Source organism: Antechinus flavipes, chromosome 3 (assembly GCF_016432865.1).
Source record: "Antechinus flavipes isolate AdamAnt ecotype Samford, QLD, Australia chromosome 3, AdamAnt_v2, whole genome shotgun sequence".
NCBI lineage: Eukaryota > Metazoa > Chordata > Mammalia > Dasyuromorphia > Dasyuridae > Antechinus > Antechinus flavipes.
Genome location: NC_067400.1, coordinates 291,462,074 through 291,489,016, shown reverse-complemented (window position 1 = coordinate 291,489,016; position 26,943 = coordinate 291,462,074). Strand labels below are relative to the sequence as shown.

Here is a 26,943-nt window from a genome sequence, read left to right as displayed (position 1 = left end):
TGTGATTTTTTTTTTTTAATCCATGATTTGTTTTAAAAAAAACCTATTTCCAGTGTTCATTTTTAAGGAGTAGAACAGATGCCCAGGAAGTGACCTACTCTGGTCTGATTAGAAACCATCCACTGTTTTCACCCTCAGGAGTTCAGCAACAGGCCAATCAACCCACAAGATGAAAATCTACTACTGCCTCACAAGCTTCCTGTAAACCTGGGGGGAAACCACCATGTGAAAAGCAATGGCCAGTTGTTAACCCAAAGGAAACAGTTCTTATTTCTCAAAAACAATCATTGTTTGGTCTGAAATAAAAAATTCTCCTCAATCCCATAATTCCCTCATTTTCCCCCTACCCCTTTAAACTTCTCAATTTTCATAAATCCAGATAGAAGGGCTTTCAACTATGAGGTTCTCTTCTATTGATAAATAACTAAGCTGCACTAGGGACCACTGACATCTCCATTTTGAAAGAGATATTGAAAAAACATTATTATTATAAGATAATTAGAAGAGCCACCCCTCACAGATCATCTGCTTAAAGAGCAGGAATCCAACCCCTAAAACATCCATGAAGTCCATTTGCCTCTGCTAAGTTTTCATCCCAGGATGGTTTTGTCCTCTGCCCTATAACCAGAATTCACCTGGGCCACTGATTTCTAAATATTGTTTTCATGGTCGTTAGTTTAGGCAAAATATTATTAGAAAGATCAAAATGTTGACCAAAAAAATCTTATAATGATGTTTACATTAAAATTTAAATTATTTTTGGATAAACTACAGATTTGAACAATGTTTTCTGTCCTCTATTAATGTGGCTAACTTAGGCCTTAAAATTTCTCTTTTCCCCTTTAAACCCCCAAACTAATTATTGCTTGCCTTCATGAAACAATACTTTATCTAGCCAGGAAATTTCTCTTCAAATCTCAGTTTTTAAATTGGCTTGTATTTGTTGGTTAGGCAATGGTGGTCACTATTATGGCAGCCAAGTGAGTGGAGCACTGGATCTGTAATCAGGAAACCTGATTTCAAATCAGACCTTGGGCACTGTATGACCTTGGGGACACTACTTAACCTCAGTTTGCCTCAGTTTTTTCAACTGTAAAATGGAAATAATAGTTCCCAGGGTTGTTGTGAAGCTCAAATTAAGCACTTAGCATAGTGCCTAGCACTTATTAAATACTTGTTTCCCCTCTTCTCACTCCCCACCTTTTTGTTTAAATAAACAATTTTTATTTCTTGGGCAAGAATCTTAAAAGTGAGTTCTATCCAGGAAATTCTTCCTTATTTTATAGCCTTAGTATAAAGGAATCTAGCTAATGCAGTAGATAGAGTACTTAATGTGGAAACAGGAATAGCTGATTTCAAATTCAGCTTCAGACACTTAACTGGGTGAGTGATCCTGAACAATTTACTTATCCTCTTATCTTCCTCAGTTTCCTCATCTCTAAAATGGCATTAATAAAGTACCTCCCTGTTGTGAGGATGACATAATAATGGGAAAGAACTTTGCAAACTTTAAAGTACCATAGAAACACTAGTTATTATTTTTCAAAGGATAATTTATTGATGAATATTGTCATATAGGTTATTGTTATAAATCTGTCAATAGGTAAATCATAATTTCCCTCATTTACAAAACAGTCATGGAGAAACTCATCTCTAATTTCACAGGATTATAAGAGTTAATACCTGTAAAGAATGTAATTTGAACTACTCAATTTTTGAAAAATTAACTGAAAATTTATTTTTTCAAATTAATACCTATCACATAATAACCAGATGTCTTCCTATATGGCTCTGTCTAAAGACATCAATTACATCACTGATTATAAATAAACATACTGTTATTTTTAGAGATACTGTGCATTCATCACCTTTTCTTTCAACCAGCTTCCAGCAGTGTCCAGTCTTCCTTTAACCAATAGGAGCAGACAAAATTCTCAACAGAAGCCAAAATGTGAACTCATTCATTAAACATTTCCTACAAGACTGTTTCCTTTAAGTCTGCTTTACACACACGCACACACACACATCATAGAACTACTTTCTACAAATAACCGATGTAATCATAAAAAAAAAAGGTAGAAAAACATTAGCATTTAAGACACTTTTAAATACTGACTATATAAAAATAAAACAATACCTTCATGTCTGAAGAGTCAAGTCATACATATAGGTAAAAACAAAGAATTTGTTCCCAGGTATAATCGGCAATAATAAGCCAAATATGTGTCAGCGTAAGAAAGATGATCTGAATTTCCTTTTCAAGTTATATGTTAAGCAGCAGCTGAACCCTTTCTGTTAGCTTGTTCCGCTGCTACTTTATGTCAAGAAGAAACCGATCTCTCTGTGTCTCTTTTTATTATAGAACTATCTTAATTCACCAGAAGTTATAAGAAGGGGTGGGGGTGGGGGAAGCTCAGGGTTAATCTGTATAACAGGGGGCATATACTTATGTATATACTGCTGCGTGGGCAACTAGGCGATTGGGAAGGGGGGAGGGGATGCAATAGACTCTTGGACTTTTTCAGCTAAGTGGAAATTCCCAAGCTAGTACTGAATGAGTCTTGGACATTCCCCGGTGGGGCTTGCTACAAAACCTGGACTGGAACAAAGTTGCAGAGGAGTCAAAGAAAGCATTTTTTTTTTTTTTTTTTTAATGTGTTTTCAAACTGTCAAAATTTGATGGTATTAATTCATCACTACTTCACTGGGATTCACTTTCATTTTGGGTTTCAATCTTAAGCACATAATTTTGAGACAGGCTTAGAAAGTTTCTGAGAGTTTACCATTTTCTGAATAGTTGTTATTAAAAAAAAAAATCTAAATTTACAACCAAAATAATTCTAAATATGGCAAAAGGTGAATGACAAGCAAACAAGTCTTTCTTGTATGCCTTAATTGACAATAATGATAGCTAGCTTCTATAAAGAGCTCTAAGATTTGGAGAGCATTTTATACATGTTTTCTTTATATATATTACACATGATATAGTGGATAGAACATTAGGCCTGGAGTCTGGAAGAACTGAACTCAAATCCAGGACTAGGTATTGAATAGCTGTGGGAGGAAGAGCAAATCATTTCACCCCTGTTTACCTTAGTTTCCTCAAAGGTAAAACGGAGATCAGAATCGCACCTACTTCCCAGCTGTAAGAATCAATGAGATAATATTTGTAAAAATGTTTGGTGTCTGACACATAATAGGTGCTTCCCTTCATCTCATTTGTTCTTTATGACAACACTGTGAATGAATTAAGTGCTAAATAAGAAAAATTATGATTTTCAATAGAATCCCCATTTTCCTAAATAATATCAAATATATACCAGGGCTTGATTTTGCTAACATACATTAGACCTGAGAAGGGATTTATTGCTTAATTTATTTCAGTGCTGTCTCTTTTTCCTTTGGGGAGAGGGAGGGGGGAGTAACTTGATGCTGTAATACATTTTGTGTTTCCCCCTTTTTCTTAAGGATGGAAAAGGGTCCTTTTCATGTTGCAATCAGGTTTTGTAACCACACAGGAAATGATGTTGTGTCCTCATACAGAAACGGTCATCAGGAGCTGCTTACTGAGGCTTCCTTTTTGACATGGGCCAGCTTCCTCTTATTTAAGCCCAGGAATTTTAAAGCAAAAATGGATTAAACTGTTTTCATTGTTTAAATAAAAAATACTTCAGTTACACTCTCAATCAACAGGCTAAATTGTCTAGTAGGTAAAGTTTGTCTTTGCTGTCCCCCACAATCCTTTTAAGTGTCCCTCTCTAACACATTTTCTCCCCCTCTTGTACCTTCCCACTGTTGTCCCTCTTCTGACAAGAGGAAAAAAGTCAAAATGAATTTACACTAAGATCCTAATAACTATTTGTTACCTCTACCAGGAGTATTTTAAAATAATAAGGAGAAAGCCACATTTGGCACAATTCCTTAGGATAGAATTTAAAGGATTACAAACAAGACAACTGAATTTTATAACAGGGTCTGTCTGTGCTGGTAAGCTTGTCTCTGTCATACTATAGCTATGTGAAACAAGCCAGTAATTCCATTCTTCAATCTCATGATTTAAATAAGGATATAAAAATAGATATTTAAAAAATTCTTATATTTTCAATGTTTAGATGATAGCTTAAGCAATATTCTTCTGACGTGTTTTTTTTTTTTTCTTTTCACAATTTCCCTATTAGAGATTTACAAAACAAAAACAAAAACATGAGAGACAAAAAAAGCTAGAACTGGAAGGGCCCTATATCTAATTCAATGCCTTTATCTGAAAGAAGAAAAAACTGAGTCCTAGAGAGGAAATTTAAATGATATATCTAAGGACACAGAGTTAGGGAGTGATAAGGCTATGCTCAGAGTTCAGATCTTTCAATTCCTAATGAACTATACTTTTTCAAATGATTGAAGAATACCTTCAAGAAATTGGAAATAGCCAAAGCTCTATGGCCGAATATCACAGAATCTGTATTGCATTTAAAAAAAAAAAATCTTGAAAGTGTATCTGGAAGAGTAGGTGAATATCTAAATAATCCCAGAGAGACAGTAAAATGTCTACTTTGATCTTAAATCTCTTCAGAGTAAGATGCCAAATCCATTCCAGTGTTATTTCCTAAATCAAATAGTTCTTAAGTCAAAATTAATCTTGTAAATCATATTCTAAGTTCATTTTGAATATGTATATAAATTGATGTCAAATGAAGTGAGCACAGAACCAGGAAAACAATGTGCAGAAGGACCATACAGTAATAAGATATTCCTGACTCCTGGCATTTTCACTGGCTCTTCCCCATTCTTGGGATTCTTTCCTTCCTCATGTCTGCCTCCTGGCTTCTTTAAAATTCCAGCTTCTTTCAAATTCTTTCAAAATCCCATCTTCTGCAAGAAGCCTTTCCCAATCCCCTTTAATTCTAGTGTCTTTCTTCTGTTGATAATTTCCATTTATCCTAATATAATTGTATGTATATAGTTGTTCCCATATTGTTTCTCCCATTAAATTATGTGCTCTTTGAGAACAGAGACTGCCTTTTTTCTTTCTTTTTATACCCAATTCATAACACAGTGTCTACCCATGGTGGTAGGTATCTAATAAATGTTTACTGATTTACTAGCTAGTATATATAGAAAGAACAACAAACAAAAAAGTAAAACTGCATGCTATATGATTACAATGACCTTCAAAGAAGTAATGACAAAACTCACCTCTCTCTTCTTTGCTGCCGTGGCCAACCTGCAAAGGTATGAAACTGCCTATATTGTCAAGATCGGTTGTGTGTCAATAATTTTGCTAAAATGTTTTTCCCCTCTTTCTTTTCTATCCATTACAAAGAATGGAACAGTGGTATAGGATGTGAAAAATATATTCAGAAATAAAAGTGATGTAAAAACAGAATAAATATCATTAATTTTTAAATTTACAAATAAAATACATGTTGATTCTTTTAAAATATTGCTAGTTTAAGTCCATTTTAATTGACATCTCTTCTAATTCAAGTATATTTTTGACTTAAATCCTTTTGGTTTTTTTTTTTTATTCTAACAATCCCCATTCCTCCAACCTTTTTTCATAAGGCCTATTCAAAAGAAACAGTAAATCTGAAAGCACTATACAAAAAGCTACTATTATTATTCATGTTGTAATTTAACTGAATTTAATTAACTATTTTGTCCATTCTCTCTAGTTTCTCCATATCTTTTAAATGCAAGATTGTAAGCAGTATTATAATGAAGGTCAGAGATTATTTCCTAATCTTTATACAATCATTCTCTTTTTGCTATCTTTATCTTGGTATGTTTGTTTGTTGGCCTTTCCCCCAGCCACACTACATTGCTGACTGTAAAGAGATAGTTTATCTTGCATAGCATTTAAAGGACAGCCCAGAAGGTTACTGGTTTCGAATGAGTTTATCTCTTTAATAACACAGGTCAGTGTTATCATTCATATAATTCGATGATTAAAAAATAAAACAATTAGCAATAAGCTAAAATAGCAGCCTTTTATTGCCAAACAATAGAGGATATAGGCCAGGAATACTAAATTTTCTGCCTCAAAGAGAGTATAGTTTCAAACTTCAATATGGCATTCAAAATAAAAATAAACAGTATTTGAAATCCATGGAATTTGTTATCACCACTTTATGTGAATCATTAACTTTCTTTATGGCAGGGTCAATCTTTTAAAAAGTCTAAAACTTGAGAACATTAATAATAAACAGCAGCTATTGGTCATCTGTTGAGGAAAATGTGGCAAATTTAACTAAATCTATTAAATTAGACACAATCCTACAGTGCAAACATCAATTTGGAGTATTTGTTTTACAATCGTGGCCTTCGTATCATTAATTTCTTGTGCTTCAGTTCTCTAATAATAGTTTATCTTGCTTAACACAAAAACAAAAACTAGTATATGTGTGTATGTGTATACTTTTTTTCTTATTTAAAGTTCATTAAATAAAATGTTGACTGAGCATAATGGCTTTTTCAAGGCATTTTACTAAGAGACCAAGTAGAGAATCCCCCAATACAATGTAGTCCAGTGTTCTCCAGCAATGCTCAGAGAAAATACAGAAATCATATCTAAGTCTAACCTTTTAAGATACTGGAAAAGAACATTAGTCATAGGTGCTTAAGTATCCCTGATGATGAAATTAAGAATAACTCCTTTTGCATCCAAAGTTGTCTGTTCATTACCTAGATCAGTTTATATATCACATTCTTGAAAATAGCAGTCCTCTGCAAAAGAAGCTTTTCTGAACAAATATATTAATTATTCTCTCTGGCAGGGGTTCTTAACTTGGAGTCAGATACTCTTTAAAAAATATATTTTTATAGCTATTACTATATAATTGGTTTCCTTTGTAATCTTATGTATTTTATTTTTTACATTTAAAAATATTATTCTGAGAATGGCTCCATAGATTTCACCAGACTGCTAAAGGGATTCATACACACACACACACACACACATACACACACACACACACACACACACACACACACACACACGAAGCCCTGCTCTTTGGTCATAATGTTGATGTGGTATATGGATATTTGTGAAATTATTGCCATTACTTTGAGATGGTATTTCCATGGCTTAAAAGGTATGATTTATAACCTGAATTTATCAAAACCCTCTCCTTATTATCATATAAAGCTAGTACATAAAGTAGAGCTTTTTTAGCCATTTTTCCAACTGTACTTTCCATATGGAGTGAAAGATGAAAAGGAAATCTTCATGAAATTTAATGCCAATTCAAAGAGGGAATAACACACAGTAGGATGGAGAAATCTATCTTACATTATAGCAAGGTAGGAAGAGAGAAGAACAAGGAGAAAAGAGGAGGCTGATAGAAAGGAGGGCTGATTGAGGGAGGTGATGATCAGAAGTAAAACACTTGTGAGGAAGGACCAGGTGAAAGGAAAAAGAGAGAGAGAGAATAGAGACACACAGAGAGAAACAGATAGAAAGAAGGGGAAATAGGTTGGAGGAAAATAAATACACAATTAATAATCATAACTATGAATGTGAATAGGATGAACTCTCCTATAAAATGGAAGCAGTTACCAGAATAGATTAAAATTCCTACAATATGTTGTTTGCAAGAAACACATTTGAAGCAAAGACACATAGAATAAAGGTAAAAGGCTGGAGCAGAATATATTATGCTACAGCTGAAGTTTAAAAAAAAAAAAGGAGGAGTAGCAATCACATTCTCAGACAAATCAAAAGCTAAAACATATCTAATTAAAAGAGATAAGGAAGGAGATCACATCTTGCTAAAAAATGCCATAGATAGTGAAGAAATATCAATACTAACTATATATGCACTAAATGGTATAGCATTCAAAAGAGAAATTAAATGACATCCAAGAGAAAACAGACAGTAAAATTATACTAGTGGGGGACCTCAACTTCCCCCTTTAAAACTAGATAAATATAACAAACAAACAAAGAGGAATAGAATTTTAGAAAAGTTACTTATGATAAACCTCTGGAGAAAACTGAATGGAAATAGAAAGGAATATATCTTTTTCTAGGTGATACATGGGACTTACACAAAAACTGACCCTGTACTAGGATACAGAAATCTCCAAAATCAAATACAGAAATATTGAATGCACCACTTTCATATCATAATGCAATAAAAATTACACGTAGTAAAGGTCCACGGAAAAATAGACCAAAAATTAATTGGAAACTAAATAAATAAACATTGAGTGGTCAAAGAACAAATCTTAGAAACAATAAGTAATTTCATAAAAAAAAGATCAACAATAATGACACAACATAGTAAAATTGATGGGATGCAGCCAAAGCACTATTTAGGGAGGGAAATTATATTTCTAAATGGTTACATCAGTAAACGAGAGAAAGACTATATGAATGAACTGGGCATGAAACTAAAAAATGTAGAAAAAGAACAAATTAAAAATCCCCAATTAAATATGAAATTAGAAATCCTAGAAAAAAATGATATTAATAAAGTTGGAAGAAAACTATTGTACTAATAAATAAAATTAAGATCTGGTTTTAATGGAAAAAAACTGATAAACCTTTGGTTAATTTGAAAAGAAAAAAGAAAACCAAATTACTAGCATCAAAAATGAAAAAGGTGACTTTACCACCAATGAATAGGAAATTAAAGCAATAGCTAGGGTATGTTTTGTCCAATTATATACCAATAAATCTGACAATCTAAGGAAAATATGACTATTTTTTAGAAATATATATTGCCTAGATTAACAGAACAGGAAATAGAATGCTTAAATAACCCCATTTTTTAATTGAGCAAGTCACCAATGAACTCCCTAAGAAAAAATCCCCAGGGTCAGATGGGTTTGCAAGTGAATTTTACCAAACATTTCAAAAATAATTAATTGTAATACTATATAAACTATTAGAGAAAATAGGCAAAGTCCTACCAAATTCTTTTTACAACACAAATATAGTGTTAAGACCTAAACTTGAAAGGGCAAAAATAGAGAAAGAAAACTACAGACCAATTTCCCTAATGAATATTGATGTTAAAATTTTAAATCAAATATTAGCAAAGAGATAACAGCAATATATATCACCAGAATCATACACTATGACCGGGTGAGACTTTTACTAAAAAGGCAGTGTTGGTTCAATATTAGGAAAACTATCAGCATAACTGACCATGTCAATAACAAAATCAACAGAAATTATAGGATAATCTCAATAGGAACACTAGAGAGAATAGGAAAAAATAGAGCTTTCCTTATGATAAGTAGTACCTGTTTAAAACCATCAGCAAGAATTACCTGTAATAAGGATAAGCTACAAGTCTTCCCAAAAAAGATCAGATTCCCATTATCACCTCTATTATTCAACATTGTACTAGAAATATTAGCTTTAGTAATAAGAGAAGAAAAAAATGAAGGAATTAGAATAAGCAGTCAGGAAACAAAACTATCATTCTTGGCAGATGACATAATGATATACTTAAGGGAGCTTAGAAAATCAACTAAATCAACTAAAAAATACTTGAAATAAGTTAACAACTTTAGCAAAGTTGTAGAGTATAAAACTCACATAAATCATCAACATTGCTATATAATAAAACCCAGCAGCAAGAGATAGAAAAAGAAATTTCACTTAAAATAAATGCAGACAATATAAAATACTTAGAAGTCTACCTGCCAAGACAAACTCAGGAACTATATGAAAACAAGTACAAAATATTTTTCACATAATTTAATGTTAACAACCCCCCCTTAGAAGGACTCCCAAAAGGGCAAAGCTAAGTCTTTGCTGGACACACAAAAGACAAAAACATGTCAATCTGGTTCTTGACAATTACTACATCTGGATGCAGCTTGTGTGGCAGGTAGTGGGCAAGTGTCATCTCCCAGGCATCCACTAAATACACGCCTACCCCAGAGAACATCTTCCTTAGAATGGTGTCAAGCTGAAAGGAGAACCAGTCACTGTTGAAAAGGCTAACCTCTGGCCCCAGTTCCTGGACATTGGCTGTTCGGATAACTACCACAGTCTTTGGACTCCTGTCTAGGAGGCGTACAACTGCACGGCGAATGTTCCTTAGTCGTCTAATATAAACTTCTAAGGGGAAGGTGCTGAAGTGAGACCATATGGCTATGGCCACCACAGTGCTTCTTCCTCCCACAATCCTGTTCAGTTCATTGGCCACATAATGTAGCTCGTTGCTTAAGACAGTAGTGAATCGGATGGGAGGTCCATGACAACGGTACTGTAGCAAAATGTTGTGTTTCAAATCCACTGCGAGGTAGGGGCCCACATTTTTAGGACTGCCCAGGTTAAACTCCACCAAATCTGAAACATATATTTGCATAAATTAAATTCAATGATGAAAATAGAATACTTTTCTTTCTTACCCTACTTACCTAAAAGAATCAAAAAACATCAGAGTAAAAGCAAAACATAAGTTATCAGCCAGGTACCCCTAAAATGCAAGGAGGAAAAGTTTGTTTGAATGAATTTTGAAATAATTCATAATATAACTGAAATAGTATCCATTTATTTACAAAGGAAATGGAAGAAGAAAATGCTTCTTCTGAGTGATATAGTTGAAAGAGCATTTGACTTGGATTGAAACAGCCTGCTTTTAAATACCAGTTCTGCCACTTATTACCTGTTATCTTGGAGGAGGAAGAATCATGTGACTTCTATGAATCTCAGTTTCCTTATATGTAAAAAAAAAAAATTAGTGGGCTGAAATCATCAAAAAACTCTGAGTCCTTTATAAATTCTAAATTCATTATGCTACAAGCCTCTTTAAGCCTATTATCTTATTACTTTAGCTGAACTTGCTTTGGAAAAAAAAGTAATTGCCAGAAATGTGACTACTGAGGTTTTCAGCATCCATGGCTTCTTCTTGAGTGGAAAAAGTGCTGAATAAGTGTCACATTATCCATCAGACCAAGAAATCTTGCTTTATTTACTACTATATTTAAGAAAATCAGCCTGGTACTTTCATTTCATGTCCCAAGAAGCAAAATGTAAGCTTTACAGGTTAATCAGTTAACAAGCATTTATTAAGCTTCTAGATATTAGAGATGTTTTGCTATGTATTAGGAAATTAAAAAAAAAAAAAGCAAAAGACAGTCCTTGTTTTCAAAGAGCTCATGGTCCAATGGGGGAAACAACAGACACACAGCTATGCAGAAGCAAGATTGATACAGGACATCTTGAAAACAATCAACAGAGGAAAGGCACTAGTATTAAGTAAGGGTAGAGAATTAGAGCTGGGCACACATTAAATGCTAAGAAACTGCTCACTGAACTGAAAATGGAGGAAAGTATAACCTGAAGAATGACTAAATATGGAATATTACTATGTCACAAAATATAATGAATATGAATTCAGAGAAGCAAAAGAAAATCCAGAGTGAAATAAACAGAGCCAAAGAAATAATACACACAATGATTACAATCATGTAAACGGAAGAACAATGAAACCGAATGATACATGACTATAGTACTAAGCTCCGTCCTGGAGAATAGTTGAGAAAATGAAGCTCCTTCCTTCATTGCAGATGAGAGATTATGAATATGGACTATTGCATACACTGGCAGATATAGTCAATATCTGATTAGTTTCTCTGAATTGGTTTTTTCCCTCTTTCTCTTATATTCTTTATTATAAGGGCTGACTTCCTGGGTGTAGGAGAGAGGAATATATTTAGAAATGAAAGGGATGTTAAAACAAAAAGGAAAAAGAAAAGAGAGCAAGTAAGTAATGCTATGTCTTTCATCTGTTAGTTTCATCCTATGGCCAGGTCAATTTTCCTAAAGAGAAATCTGCCTCTCAAACAGGTATAAAAAAACTAGCAAGTCTCAAGCTAAAAGAAATAGTTTCCTCCTTCTGGTCTCATCTAAACCCAACCCTTTTTTGTCACAGACCAGTTCATATCTTAGTTCCTTTTTAAAACCTCAGATTTCCCCAGCCTTCAGTGATGGCCCACTCCTCTGAATTCCTAAATACAGGAATTCTCAGTCTAAGGTCTGTGAATTTCTTGTTGTTTTTATATATTTTAATAACTGCTTTTAAGTATAGTTTTTTTTTTCATTTGTAATCCTAAATGTTTTATTTTATTTAAGAAGAGGACCATAATAACGGCATTTAGTTGCTACATCAATTTGGGCTCCCAAATTACCCAGCTACCCCATTTGATTTGTGGATTATTATATACTCTCAGTCTCCCTGGATCAATATTCATTAAGCCAATTTCAAGCCCAATAGTGTTCTGTGGTCAAATTAGTTTAAAAAGTTATCTTGGACAAATCTTGGCCCTTCTTAATCCTTCTACTTAATTCATTATTGTTTAACTTCTAGCCACCCTTAAATGGAACAAAAACTGAAGTTCTCCAAAACTGATAAATCCCATTCTTCTTTCTGAATGGATCATGTCTGATAACCAGGATTAGGCTTTACCTAGATAGAGTAGCTATAGAACAGGAAATCAATCTAGACATCTCTGATGTCTTACAGTTGTCAAAAAAAGAAAAAGAAAAAGGCCAATCAGTTTTAGAATGCTAAAGGCCAAGTAGCAGTAACCTCCTACTGTGGGCTGTGACAATCTACTTTGTTCAGTACTTGACAATTGTACCATAAGCAAACTTCCAGTATAGATAATGAATGTTTCTTGATGCTTTTGATTCATGTTTTCATTCATTCGCCAAATAATATCTATGACAGGTAGGAGGGAGAAGTACAGTACTCAAAGGGTCAAGTACGGGCTCTGAAACCAAGAGACCTGGGATCAAATACCACCTTAGAAGCTTTTCACCTGTGTTAGTTTGAACAAGTCATTTAACTTTCTTGTTTTTTCATCTGTAAAATTAAGTTGCTGGACTAATCTCTTAGTTTCTTAAAATATTACTTCTAGTTTTGGATCTGTGATCCTCTAGAATACCACAAAATAAATTATATATTATGCTGATAATTGTGAAAATATCAGAGCTGATACATGGCGCACAGTCAAATTTAAAACAAATTAAAATATGAAGTTTTTACAAAGTGTTTTGAGATCAGATATAGGAGAAAATGTTATTAGCAATGTAAATTTTCAAAAAGTCTCAATGAGGGAAAGTCATCTGGGCTGGATTTTGAAATATGAATAAACTGCCGACAGAAATGAGGAAACACATAAGGGATTCCATAGAGAAGAGCAAGAGCAGACATAGAAAAGCAGGGAATATCTTAGAAAGATGAAAAGAACCTAGAGCATTAAATCTAATACATAGAGTATTAAGTCATTTCAGTCATGTCCAACCTTGGAGTTTTTCTTGGAGGAGATACCAGAGTGATTTGCCATTTCCCCTTTTCCACCTCATTTTCAGATGAGAAAACTGAGGCAAACAGAGTTAAGTGACCTGCCCAGCTAGAAATATCTGAGGCCAGATCTGAACTCAGGAAGATGAGTTTCCTGACTCTTAGATCTGGCATCCTATCCATTGTGTCATCTAGCTGCCCATGAACTTAGACTACATGAATGTCAAGTTTGAAATAGTAGGTCAGAGCTAGAAAGTAGAGGGTATAGAATATAAAGTAAAATAATCTGCTATATAGCTAATAAATAATGGGGAGCTATTGAAGGTTGATAAGCAGTGGAGTGATAATAGTGCTCCTGTACCAAATGGCATTTGGGCAGGTTACACAGATAAAAGCCTGAGACCTGGAGACAGGAAGACCCGAGTTAAAATCTGACCTCAGACACTTATTAACTATGTGATCCTATTTGATTTACTTAACTTCTGTTTGACTCAACTTACTCAACTGTGAAAATAGGGATAAAATAAAGCACCTGCCTCCCAGGGTTGTTGCTAGGATCATATAAGATAATAATTGTGATTGTGTGCATCAACAATTCTTGGCACATAATACATACAGTAGATCCTAAATAAATGTTTATTCCTTTCAACCCCTTCAACTACACACACTCTTGTGTCCCAGAAAGAGCAATCTGTATACAAGATGGATTAGGGAAAGATGAGACTGGAGAAAAAAAACCAGTGAAGAGACTTGAAATAATTCAAATGAGCTTAAGAGGCTAATCTATAATGGTACTAGTGGAGTGGAAAAGACAGAGGTGAGAGTTATTTCAGAGAGAATTGAGAGGGAAAAGTGATTAGTGATTGATTAAGCAAATGACTGTGTGGGAGGGAAAACAGGGAGGAGTCACACTTTTCTCCAGTTCTAAACTCTCGATTTGGGCTCTATGAAACTAAACTAGGCAGTATCACTGTTAAAAAAAAAAAAAAAAAAAAAAAAAGCAAGCTTAAGTTTCTTTCTCCTTTTATGGTAGCATCAACTTCTTCCTTCTCTTTGTAAAAATAAATTAGTAAATGAAACTTCTTTTTCCCAAGCAAGAGATAGTATGCCCCTTTTACTAAGTATTCTGATGCAATAAATTAAGTGAGGACCATTTTACTATCAGTCTGGAAGGAGATTCCTAACTCACCTTGGAATTCACCATTTAAAAATACCCTTAAACTATGCCCATACTCATTGTCAATATACAGAGAGCCTTCTTAACCCATTTAGCATCTTATTTAATGGAGGGCAGGGTATCCACTCAATCAAAACACCATGAAGCAAGAAGGAAAAAAACTCATGGCTGGCAATTAAAGAAAGTCCAGTCTAGAAGCCAGATGGATGCCCTAGGGTCTTTAGTAGAATGCAGAAACCATAAAGATTTCTGTAGTACATGTTAGTCCTCTATTTAGCTGATCTACAGCATTAGGGCAATTGAAAAGGAGACAGTGGCAGGCCATGCTGAGAGCTTAGCTGCATCATTGCCACCATGAAACTCTAGTAATCAGTCAATAAACATTTATCAAACCCCTGCTATGTACCAGGCACTATGCTAAGCACTGGGTATACAAAAGGAGGCAAAAGACAGTCCCTGCCTAAAACGCTTACAAATCTGATGTCAATGCTTTTTCCTTGACTACTTGCTTCCCAGGTAAAACTGGGAACTGACCCAATCAAAGGTCTGGAAGAAGTGATGGGAAGTGTCAACATTTCTGCATAACTGAATCACAGAAACTTCCTTTCAGGGATCATCTAAGAGGCAATTGAGTACAAAAGAAAGAACAAAGAACATGGAGCTTGAAAGTTTCAGTTCCCATCCTGACTGTCATTTACTAGCAATAACCATGTATGAATCACATAACATTTCTAAGCCTCAGTTTCTTCATGAGAATAAAGAGCCAACTGTCTCAAAGGGTTTCTGCTGTGGGGCAGAAATTGGCTAGGGGTAAGTTAATCCACTACAGTCTCACAACACTGGACAGAAAGATTGTAAGCAAGAAAATCTGAATTGCAGATATGGAGCAAGTGGGCATAGTTTTACTGCTCAATGGATTATCTGCCACCCATTTGGGCAACAGAAGTGTCAACGGGGTTTTGAGACTAATGAGAAGTTCCTGTGACCTAGGGAACCTCTTTATTGACTTTTTTTTTAAAACTTTTGTGCCAGTTTTTTAATTTGTTCTTACCCTTTGGACTGTTCTTTTAAAGTATCTTGAAAAAATCAACCAATCAATCAATCAATCAATAAAAGTATTTTGAAAATTACTTCTATCCCTCTACCTGAGGGTAGTGGAATGATTTTAGTAAAATAACTTTGTTTAAAAGCTCTGGATCTGAGAAGTTCACTCTACTAGTTGCATACTAACTGACCATTTCCCCAGTCTTCCCATTCCAGTTATAAGAAAATCATTTATATGCAAAAAAGAACTATATGAATGTGAGGAACTATTATTATTCTTATAATGAAAAACTAACTTTTTCAGGGTCAATTAATGACTGACTGAGCTAGAATTAGATCCCTGGTCCCTCTGACTCACAACCCACAATTCTCTGCACAATACATATTGTATTTTTCTGTAGTAACATTAATCACCAAACATTTTTCTTGGACTAAGACTAGATCCCTTCCAACTATTTTCTGTTTTTAAGACCTTTTGTTTTGACAACACATTTACTTCCCAATATTCTATTCTTCCCCTTTTACTCCAAGAAATCTCACCCGTATCAAAGACAATTAAGCAAAATCAACTAAGACCACCTGACGAACATGTACAACATTTTGTACCAAGAATTTTCCATCTCTCTAGTGAGAAAAGAAAGCCATCATCTTTCTAGCCTACATGAGTGCATTTCCCAACCCACCCCCAACATCTGGGTTTACATAAAATTCTTCCCTATATCTTAGAAGTATTTGTTTAAAAAAGCAATCAAAATACCAACCTGGAACAAATGTGATCAGATAGTCAAACCACTGTCTTATGGTAGAGTCACCAAATAAATAGATCATTTTTCCTTGTAAGCATTCTGTAATGTTGTCAGGCTCATTAAACTGGTGCATCTTGAATTTTCTAGGCCTCCACTGGTTTTTGTAATAATAACCAGAAGGGAAGTTTTCCATGCTTTGAGAGGGTTCAGGGTCATTTGCTTCTGGAAAGACAAAAGAAAATCCTTGAAAATCTCTTAGAAATCAGAACAAAAAAATTCCCAGTGTGATGACATAAATGTGCCAATATGCATGCAACTTTTTATTCCATTGTAAAACCTAAAAGAATTTCCCTTTACTTGGGCCAGAGATACACAAATGGCTTGGCACTGCATACCAGTATTGTTCTTAAAAGAAGTTACAGGTGTGAGGTAAATGTAGTGATGCTCCGGGGAGAAAGGAAGATAAAAGCAGCTGAATTTTTCCTCTGGGTATGTACATTCTTATTATGATGGAAGGAAATGGAAGATCAAAAGAAGCAGTTGTGTGATACAAGAATCAGATTCAAAACACTTGACAGGCTCAGCTTCATTTCTCACTAAAGGCAGTAGCCAACTTATACAGATATTTTATAAATAGGCAAACTGAATCACAGAAAAATGATGTAACTAGTCCATAGTTGACCAGCAATGAGGACATAGAGATGTCTCTTATAGTCTGTCCATTGTTTTATAGATATCTATGCAGTCTTTTACCTGGATTACTGCAATGGCCTCTTATCTAGTCTCAGTGCTTGCAGTCCAGACTCCATCTAATCTATGTCATACATACCTTATATATTGGTCCTTCTGGTGGATTGGAAGGATCTTGTCACTCCACTGCTCAAAACCCTTCAAAGGTCTCATTGTCCATCAAATACATATCAAACTCCTTAACCCATCATTCAAGACCCTCCACAATTTATCCTCAGACTATCTTTCCTTTTTTTTTTTTTTTTTTTTAAGAAAGCAAAAGATTTATGGTAGTTTTTATTGGACAAAATCTTGTTTAAAAAACCTGTTAGTTGTAGGTTAACATTTAATAATATAGTATTAAAATATCTGCTGAGATATACAAGTGTGTGGGGACTTTATGACATTATCCATTTTTTCCCCCTTTATAATAACTTTTTATTGATAGAACTCATGCCTGGGTAATTTTTTACAACATTATCCCTTGCATTCACTTCTGTTCCGATTTTTCCCCTCCCTCCCTTCACCCCCTCCCCCAGATGGCAAGCAATCCTTTACATGTTGAATTGGTTACAGTATATCCTAGATACAATATATGTGTGCAGAACCGAACAGTTTTCTTGTTGCACAGGGAGAATTGAATTCAGAAGGTAGAAATAATCTGGGAAGAAAAACAAAAATGTAAGCAGTTTATATTCATTTCCCAATGTTCTTTCTTTGGGTATAGCTGCTTCTGCCCATCTTTGATCAATTGAAACTGAATTAGCTCTCTTTATCGAAGAGATCCACTTCCATCAGAATACATCCTCAAACAGTATCTTTGTTGAGGTATAGCAGACTATCTTTCCAACCTAGCTTCAGATGATGGAAGTATGAAAAGGAGAAATTTTAACGTACTTTGAAAACAAAGATGCTTCAAAAACATTTTTTAATTTTCTCTTGGCTTTTTGTCGAAGGTTGAATTTGTACTAAACAAGGGAAAGGGACCTGTATGTGCCAATATGTTTGTGGCAGCCCTTTTTATAGTGGCTAAAAACTGGAAATTGAATGGATGCCCATCAATTGGAGAATGGTTGAGTAAATTGTGGTATATGAATGTTATGGAATATTATTGTTCTGTAAGAAATGACCAGCAGGATGAATACAGAGAGAACTGGCAAGACTTACATGAACTGATGCTAAGTGAAATGAGCAGAACCAGGAAATCATTATATGCCTCAACAACGGTACTGTATGAGGATGTATTCTGATGGAAGTGAATTTCTTTGATAAAGAGAAGATCTAATTCAGTTTCAATTGATCAACGATAGACAGAAGCAGCTACACCCAAAGAAAGAACACTGGGAAATGAATATAAACTGCTTGCATTTTTGTTTTTCTTCCCTGGTTATTTATACCTTCTGAGTCCAATTTTCCCTGTGCAACAAGAAAACTGTTCGGTTCTATACACATATATTGTATCCAGGATATACTGTAACTTATTTAACATGTAAAGGACTGCTTGCCATCTGGGGGAGGGGGTGGAGGGAGGAAGGGGAAAAATCAGAACAGAAATGAATGCAAGGGATAATGTTGTAAAAAATTACCCTGGCATGAGTTCTGTCAATAAAAAGGTATTAAAAATAAAAAAATAAATAAAAGGTTTAATTTGATGGCTTATATTATTCACTTAAATACAGTGATTATTTCTTTTAATGGGCAATTTTGAGTTCTCTTTTACATCACTCCCTTCCAGAATCTGAGTTCCACCTTTAAAGACATGCTAAATATCCACCTACTGTCTAGTTTATGAAATCTAAATTCTTATGAGTCAGTAAATAAAATTTACAAGTATGTCTTCTTTCACAGAAACAAATGTATACCAGTTAAACTATTACCTAAAGGCAATATCTGTAACACTTAGAATTTTTCTGTTTCTCATTCTTTTCAAAGAATTTTAGTTAAAGATGACCTATTGTGCCAGACATATACATGTGCCAGAGGGTACAGGCAAACATCATTCTTAGACATTTGATAATTTTTCATGGGCTCAAAATCTAAGTTTACACATAGCCATCTAAGGTTTCATACAGGTTAAATGGAAGCATATTCAAGAATATGCATTGGTATAAAGAATACTGAATTTCACATTGGAAACAATAACTCTTCCAATTCAATGTTAATTATATTTACTATCAGAAGTAAGTCAAGTGAAGCAAATCAATTATTATACCTGAAACTCATTCTTAAAGGATGTGGCAATAATGGAAAAGTGAAAATATATGCCTACATTGCCCCCCTATGGTCATTTGACACAGGAGTCATATTCTGGATGCAATATTATTTCAGTCAAACTATGTATGATAAGGTAGTGATTCATAGTCAGCTGTTTAAAATTCAGGAGGGAAATCCCCATAGTGAGGTTTTTGAGGCAGAGACTTGCACAGAGTCACTCAGCTAATACATATCCAAGTCAAATTTGAACTCAGGACCTCCAGACTCTAGGTAAAGTTCTCTATCCACTAAACTACCAAGCTGCCCAGAATAAAGTTTTAAGTAATGGTTAGGTTCCCAAGCTATTTTATAAAATCCTATTTAACATATAATATAACTGAAATAAAGATAATTACATTTTATAGAAGAAAAAAGTCAGTATTCTGTATTTTGAGCATATTTCCTCAAAGGTAAATTTATTAACTAAATTAATTCAAAGTGCAGAATGAGACCTTTTTTTTTGGACATGGCCAATATGCAAATTTGTTTTGCTTAACCACACATATTTATAATGGATTTTGTTTTCTTATTTTCTCAATAGTAGAAAAGAGAGGAATGAAGGTAGAAAGAAAATGCAGATCTGAATTTTTAAAAATTTAAGAAATTAATTCTAAATATCTATGTTTAGAGAAATAAAATCAAAAAGGACAGAGGGTAAAGATTGCCTTTAAAAAGATATGTTTTTTAATTTAAAAAAAATCTTTCTATCCAAAACATTTTTGAGTTAACATTTATAAGGTTCAAAAACAAAGATAAATTTCACTATGAAATTAAGCAGAAAGACAAAATCTAAACAACAGTTTTGTCACAAAAATAACAATTTTAGGAACATCCTACAGAATGATTTCTGCAATCTGATCAAAACATGGATAAAGAGAAACAAGTAGTACTAGGATCACTGTCTACATTGGGTCCTCCTTACCTCCCCTGCCAGTATGGGTTGGGTTTGTTACTATTCTCCAACCTGAAACTTGATTGGATGGAGAAGGAAGCTAGACCTTACATCACATTGCTTACTTTTAGCCACTGGCTAAATGAACATGTCTTCCTACTTACTCAAGGACATAAAAAAAGGGGCACACTGGAATAGAAGTCCTTCAGATTTAGAGATATCCCAAGAAATATCCTGCCCTGCTGACCATTTCCAATGAGGGAAGAGAAATATATACCCAAGCTAAGTGCTTGAATACCCTTATTGTATATCCTTTCTATGTTACGTTTAAGTAAACATTTTCTTAACTCTTGAATGATCTAGGAAAGCCTTATTTTGTTCTAGAACAAGGTAAAAAACCTAAATCAGACTCTCCTCACTAGATCACAGTTTTTAAGTAGGTTAATCCTTGCTGTTCAACTCTCTAGGATTCCCCAGACCATACTATCCATAAAGTTTTCTCAGCAAAGATACTAGAGGGTTGCCAATGCCTTAATCCACTGAAGAATCCATCAGAGTTATCCATCAGAGTGACTTGCCCAGGTAAGTATCTGAGGCTAGATTTGAATTCAAGTCTTTTTGAAAACAGTCCCAGAGCTCTATCCACTCAAGATCCAGCCACCCCCACCCTAGGACTCTTACTACCTGATCCTCTTCAAGAATGAAAGGTGAATGGGGTAGCTAGGTGGTGCAGTGGGTAGAGTACCAACACTGAAATTAGAAGCACCTGAGTTCAAATCTGGCTTCAGACACTTAACACTTCCTAGTGGTGTGATCCTGAGCAAGTCACTTAATCCCATTTGCCTCAGCAGCAAAAAAAAAAGGATGAACAACAACAATTGTCTTCAGAGAGAAGAGTTCCTCCCTGAACTCTGACTTCAAATGAAGATACTGATTAAGTATTGAAAAAAAGATTTTCTATTCTGATGGGACCAAAGACTTTAAACAAAAACAGAAAACACATTCTTAAAAGAGAGAAGCAATCAGAAGTTTAGTATGCTTTAACAATTTTCAAGAAGAGTCCCAGAAGACAGAATCAAAGAATCTTGGAAGATTATAACTGGAAGAGCCATCTCCAGAATGAATCATTTTCACGAATACTCTATATCCCATCAGTTCCCAAGTCCTATGGATTATAATGTCTTTGCACTAGACCAAGTGCTGAAAGTTGCTAACTGCCAATCAAAAACAGTTGAGCAAATTAACTTGGGAAATTTTCCTTGAGAAAAGAAATAAACAATATAAAAACAAAGAAGAAAAACAAGCTGAACAAGCAGAAGGAAATCCTGGTTTATGTCATAAGGTAGGAAGGTGAAAGATTTAAAGAGGAAGAAAATGGTAAGAGGGACAATATCTGGGCTCTTTTTACAGAGTGATGAATTGAATTATTTGAAAAGGAAACAGCTACTTGAGATTCAGATCATTTTTATTTGATCCATAGATGCTGTCAGAAGAGAGATCACCCAATAAGGCTCAGAAGAATAAAAGATAAATAATGATAGTTGAAGGTGCTCAATGAGGGGTTTGTTGTTGTTGAGTTGTTCTCCAGTTTTCTTGGCAAAGATACTAAAGAAGTTTGCCATTTCCTTCTTCAGATGATTTTACAAATGAGGAAAACTGAGACAAATAGGATTAAATGGCTAGTAAGGTCACACAGCTTATAAGTGTCTGAGACCAGATTTTGAACTCAGGAAGATGAATCTTACTGACTTCAAGTCTGGCACTTTGCACTCTGGTACCACCTGGCTGCCCGTGGCTTTTCTTCTGGTACTAAGGGGTACTAGAGTAGATGCTACTTAGAGTAGAGAGGTATGTTACCTTTCTAGGGCACGTATCTAATACATGACAGAGAATCTGCCCAAACTTGCTAAACTTGCTGGGCAATATATACTTCTGGTGATGTAAGAGAAAGATCATGATGATTATGTCATAAGAAATTACTGTAAGGAATATGAAATCTTAGACTGAAAGGGGCAGTGGTGGTATGTATTTATCACTATTACTAATAGAAAAGAGGTTCTGAAGAGTAAGACATATTTATAAAGCAAATATCTGGTTAAGATGATGGTGGCTAAGAATGGGATTTGAATCCATGGAGCATGGCTTAGAACAGCAACTGATGCTGCAGTTATTAAATTCACTTAACCTCTTCAGCCTCAATTTCCTCATTTGCAAAAATAGTAGGCATTTATGTAATACTTTAAGGGTTTATAAAACACTTTATATCCATAATTAATATAGGCTAGTCAAAAACAAGTACTTTGAGTCTTGCACATCCAAGCAAACTGACGTTAAGCTGAAAAATTAGGTGGGAGGAAACTGCCTGTATTTAACACTATCAGACAAGAGTAATTAAGATATTCAGTAAAAACCAGAAGACAAAATCCAAGAAAAGAGCTAGGAAAAAAAAAAAAAAACAATGGCTTTGTCTATCTGCAAATGAACATCTTGAAAGTTGAACTAAGATCTTAATTAAAGAAGACAAATTTAATCTCATAGTTCACTGAAATTTAGTCTGATTGGAATTCAGCTCTGGAAGGATATATCTTATTTCAAAAAAAATGGATAATTAAAAGGGAATGATATTGTCAATGATGATGATGTAATCACAAGAAAAATTCTAAGAACCAGAAAAGGACTGCCTGGGTGATACCTATGAAAAGGAATTTGGATTATTTGGTACGGGCAAAAAAGTAGAAAATATGATCAGTAAAACAGACTAGATAAGCAAGACGCAGAAAAAAAATTAACTTGAGAGTTTTATAAATCCCAAAATACAAGCTAGTGGAAAGAAGACTTCCTATTCTACACGAATTACTATGTGATGCAGTGGATAGAACAGTGGCCCTGGATTCAGGAGGACCTGAACTCAAATCTAGGCTCAGACACTCAATACTTACTAGCTGTGTGAGCCTGGATAAGTCACTTAAGCTCTCATGCCGTCTATAAGAAACTAGGAAGCAATTTGGCAGATACTTAACATGGTAATTAGTCTTGCTTTCTCTTTTTCAGTGTTTAGCTACCTAAAAGACTGAAACACTGAATCAATCATTAAATCAAGTTTAGCAAAGTTCTAAATTTACAAGGAATTCTCTCTACTCATACAAATCAATACTTTCTTTGCAACATGTAGTCCCCAAAATTGTCTGAGGCACTGAGAACTTAATCAATTTGCCCAAAATCTCACAACTAATATATACATAAAAGATAGGATTGGAACTCAGAAATTTCTGGCCCCCAATCTTAATATTATTAAGTAAATTTGAACCATTTCCTAATTAAAATCTAGCTGAAGTACTGATTCAGCCTGAATCCTCTTAGGAACTTGGTGCTTTCACCCTCTCAAACTACAATATATTTATTTACCTGGTTAAAAATTATCTGGGACAGTGGAGTAATACAGTGATAGAATGCCAAGCCTGGAAGCAGGAAGACTCATTTTCCTGTATTCAAATCTGGCTTCAGACACTTACTAGACTAGGAGTCACTTAACTCCATTTGCCTCAGTTTCCACTCAAAGTGAGTCAGGATGACTAGTAACAGTAGAAGGAAAAGGTCCATTCTAATGTCTTTTCCAGGTACAATAACCCAGGTTCTTATGACACTGTTTTTTGAGACATTTCTTGGAAGAGCTCTAGACTGTTACTAGTCATCCTGACCCACTTTGAGTGGAACACTAGATGGGCCCTAAGGTTAAAGCCAAAAGTGAATTATCTGGCTATAAATAAAGTCATAATCCTAAAAACCACTATGCTGATTGTGCAATGTCTTCCAAATCACTAGTTCACAAGTATACATTAATTTGAGCTATAGTGCTCTCTGGTGGTCACCAGAATATATGTCATCCAGATAATACCAACCAAGTTCTTTCATACTCAAATTTACCATTATAATGCAAAACTTATACTTTGTACTTACCAACTCTATTTATATTGCTTCAAGCTAGATAGATGAGAGAGAGGATGGAGATGGTCCAAAAAATGAGACAAGATAAAGAGGCAAGGAGTGGGTGGGTGTTAAGAAAGTTTTTTAAGCAAAAGGACAAGAAATCCAATTAGTGAGGGGAAACACTATTTGGAGGATCTGTCATTAATCAGCTCATGTGGGAAGTGAATAGCATGTGAAAGAAATAAGAGAATACCTTTATGAGAGAAGAGATTAGACTGATCCCTTTAAGCAAAGATATCTAGGATGAGAAGAGAGACCTTTTTCAGGGAACTTCATTAATGCCATGCCAATCACTAATCACCTTTTCAAGACTCCAATTAAACTCTCATCCAAGAAAGATTAGATTTGGATTTCCTGGGTCCTTACCCTTCCCAAATCCCCCCCCCCCCAAAAAAAGAAAAAAATAGTAACCTATTCTCATTCAAGGTAAGTTTTATTTGAATAATTCCTCTTTCAATAGAACCTACATTGGTGTATAATAATTTTCCAGCAAACCAAAAGTTGCTATTCGTTAGGAAATGACTGAGAACAGCCCATACATCTTATCTGAAAACTGGCCTCTTCTGTCAAACAATGTTCCCAAACATTCCTTGAATGTTTACATATATTTGGGGAGTAGGATATGTCCTTTTTAGAATTCAGAGAATTGTAACTATTCATTCAACCCCTTCCAAATTAAAAAGTCCCTAATCTTTCATTCAATTAGAAATCTTATTAATCTAATGTGTTTTATATATATACATAATATAATGTTTTCTTTTAATTAATTGGTCTTATTTGATTAATTGTTCTTAAAGTATAAAAATCTTTCTCATTTTGAATTCTGATTCCAGGCCTAAGTTGAAGAGGTCTAATTTCAGTTTGTTGAGTAATGCATTATTTAATAAACTGATATGCTCAGAAGATTGGGGGAGAAGGGAAAGGAAACCACCAAGCATCCTTGTTATAATGATATTGTACATGATATTATTACTCATTTGTCCTCTTCCATCATAAAGTTTGCCAGTTCTAATATATATATATATATATATGAAAGCTCCCTGGATAATATCTTTGCATTCCTCTTCAAAGTTTCTACATCTAATAATACCTATTTTGCAATAACATATTTCATTTGTTAGTATCTTTTTGGGTTATTTTTCTTTTACTAGTAAAACTCTCATTATGTATCCATTTTTTTTTTTTGAAAAATTTCCGCTTTTCCTCATATCTCATGAACACCTTCAGATGCCTAGAACAGAAGGAAATTAAAGTACCTTCCATATAAACAAAGAAAATAAAACTCAGAAGTTTGCATTAAAGGTCTAACTAGCTTTGTGCTATTTAATCCTAAATGCTCTTTTGTTATCTTAGCTTGTACCTTTATTTGTGCCCAGGGAACAAACCACAAATTAACAGAGGGAGAAAAAGTATTATAACAGTAGTTAAAAAAAAAAAAAAAGAGCCCCAAGTATTTTCTATTCTATTTTCTATGTTCAATTTAACAATTAAAAATAATGTCACCAGACTCATTCCTTTTTTACCTTTTACTCCTAGGGGAATCACAGTCACCCAATCAGGTCCACTGGAACGAATTGGTATTTTGATATTGACATCACTTAAAGAGGAAGAGAAACAATTATGAGCGGAGAATAACAAACATTTATTTTTTCCCAGTGGCTTATCTTCACTTGCAAAGGCATGGGTATGAATTCACAGAATTTAATTTACTTATAAATGAATTTACCAGTGAAATATTAAAACATAGCTCTAAGTAACACATTGTTCTCAGTTATCAGCTGGTTTTTAGGATGCATTTAAAAAACAATTTCCCACAGTCAGATAAGGAGAAAGCACTTTGCACATCCTGGATTGGAACCCAAGATTAAGCTACAAGTCCATTTATTTCCCAGCAATAACTATTATGATAATGATCAAGTACTTTAATGTAGCAATCTGGGTTTTCCATGTGCTTTCCCATCTCACAGCGCATTAAGGCCAAGCAGTCTTTTCAAATTGCAGTAACATTTTTTTAAAATTTAAATGGAGAGATACAGTCAAAAAGATAATAGCTTTGGAATCAAAGCTTTTCTAATGGTTTCAAATGCCATCTCTATGGTTTAATATCTATGATTTTAAGCAAGTCTTTTAAACCCTCTAGACCTCAATTTCTCATCTGCAAAATGGGAAGGAAGAGGGAACTAGATGACCTCTAAGTTCCCATCTAGTTCCCAATCCATGATTCTATGAGTAGCATTCTCCCAATTAACTATACAGTCACATAGAATGAAACACAACATATTTTAGAAACTAATAGGAGGTTGTTTTGCATATTTGTTACAAGGTTTTGTTTTTTATGTTTTGTTTTGTTTTTTAAATAGGGATGAAGTAGAAGGGGGAGAAAAAAGAATTTAATTTAAAAAAAAACTGATAGGAGCAAACTCCAACTTTTTTTTTTTTTAGATGTGTCATTTTATTTTAGCAACAAACTTTCACTAGTCCAACTACCACCAAAGCCAATCTTCCTCTTCCCTTCCCACCACCAAGCAATGAAGGAAGGGATAATGAAGGAATATTGATTTATCTCTTAGCAAAAAATCAGTATCAATATGTTCTGCAGACATTATTTTCATCTGAATAAATATTAAACAATAGGAAAAAAAAAGGAAGCAAGTGGATTCGAAAAGAGATAATATACCTATATAAAGCACATATATAATGTATAGAGATATACATATATACATATATGTATGCATGTACATACATGTATATAGTAATGATCATATATTGGTATAAATACCTCATTGCTTACCTATTATTTGAGTTATATATTGTGAGATTCAAGGAAAACCATTACTAATAGTTATT

At 34.2% G+C, this 26,943-nt stretch overlaps 1 protein-coding gene across 4 annotated transcripts in view; it reads right to left on the bottom strand.

The window, feature by feature from the left end:
• Positions 1-9,694: 9,694 nt before the first annotated feature.
• Positions 9,695-26,943, bottom strand: part of NXPE3 (neurexophilin and PC-esterase domain family member 3) — a 56,894-nt gene continuing 39,645 nt past the window's right edge. For all 4 annotated transcript variants that reach the window (XM_051985214.1, XM_051985213.1, XM_051985212.1 and 1 more), the window contains 3 exons: positions 25,620-25,693; positions 16,251-16,457; positions 9,695-10,306 (listed from right to left, as the gene is read on the bottom strand). In XM_051985214.1, the coding sequence (XP_051841174.1) occupies positions 9,756-10,306; positions 16,251-16,457; positions 25,620-25,693 (832 nt within the window). In that variant the 3' untranslated portion in view covers positions 9,695-9,755. The remainder of the gene's footprint in view (positions 10,307-16,250; positions 16,458-25,619; positions 25,694-26,943) is intronic.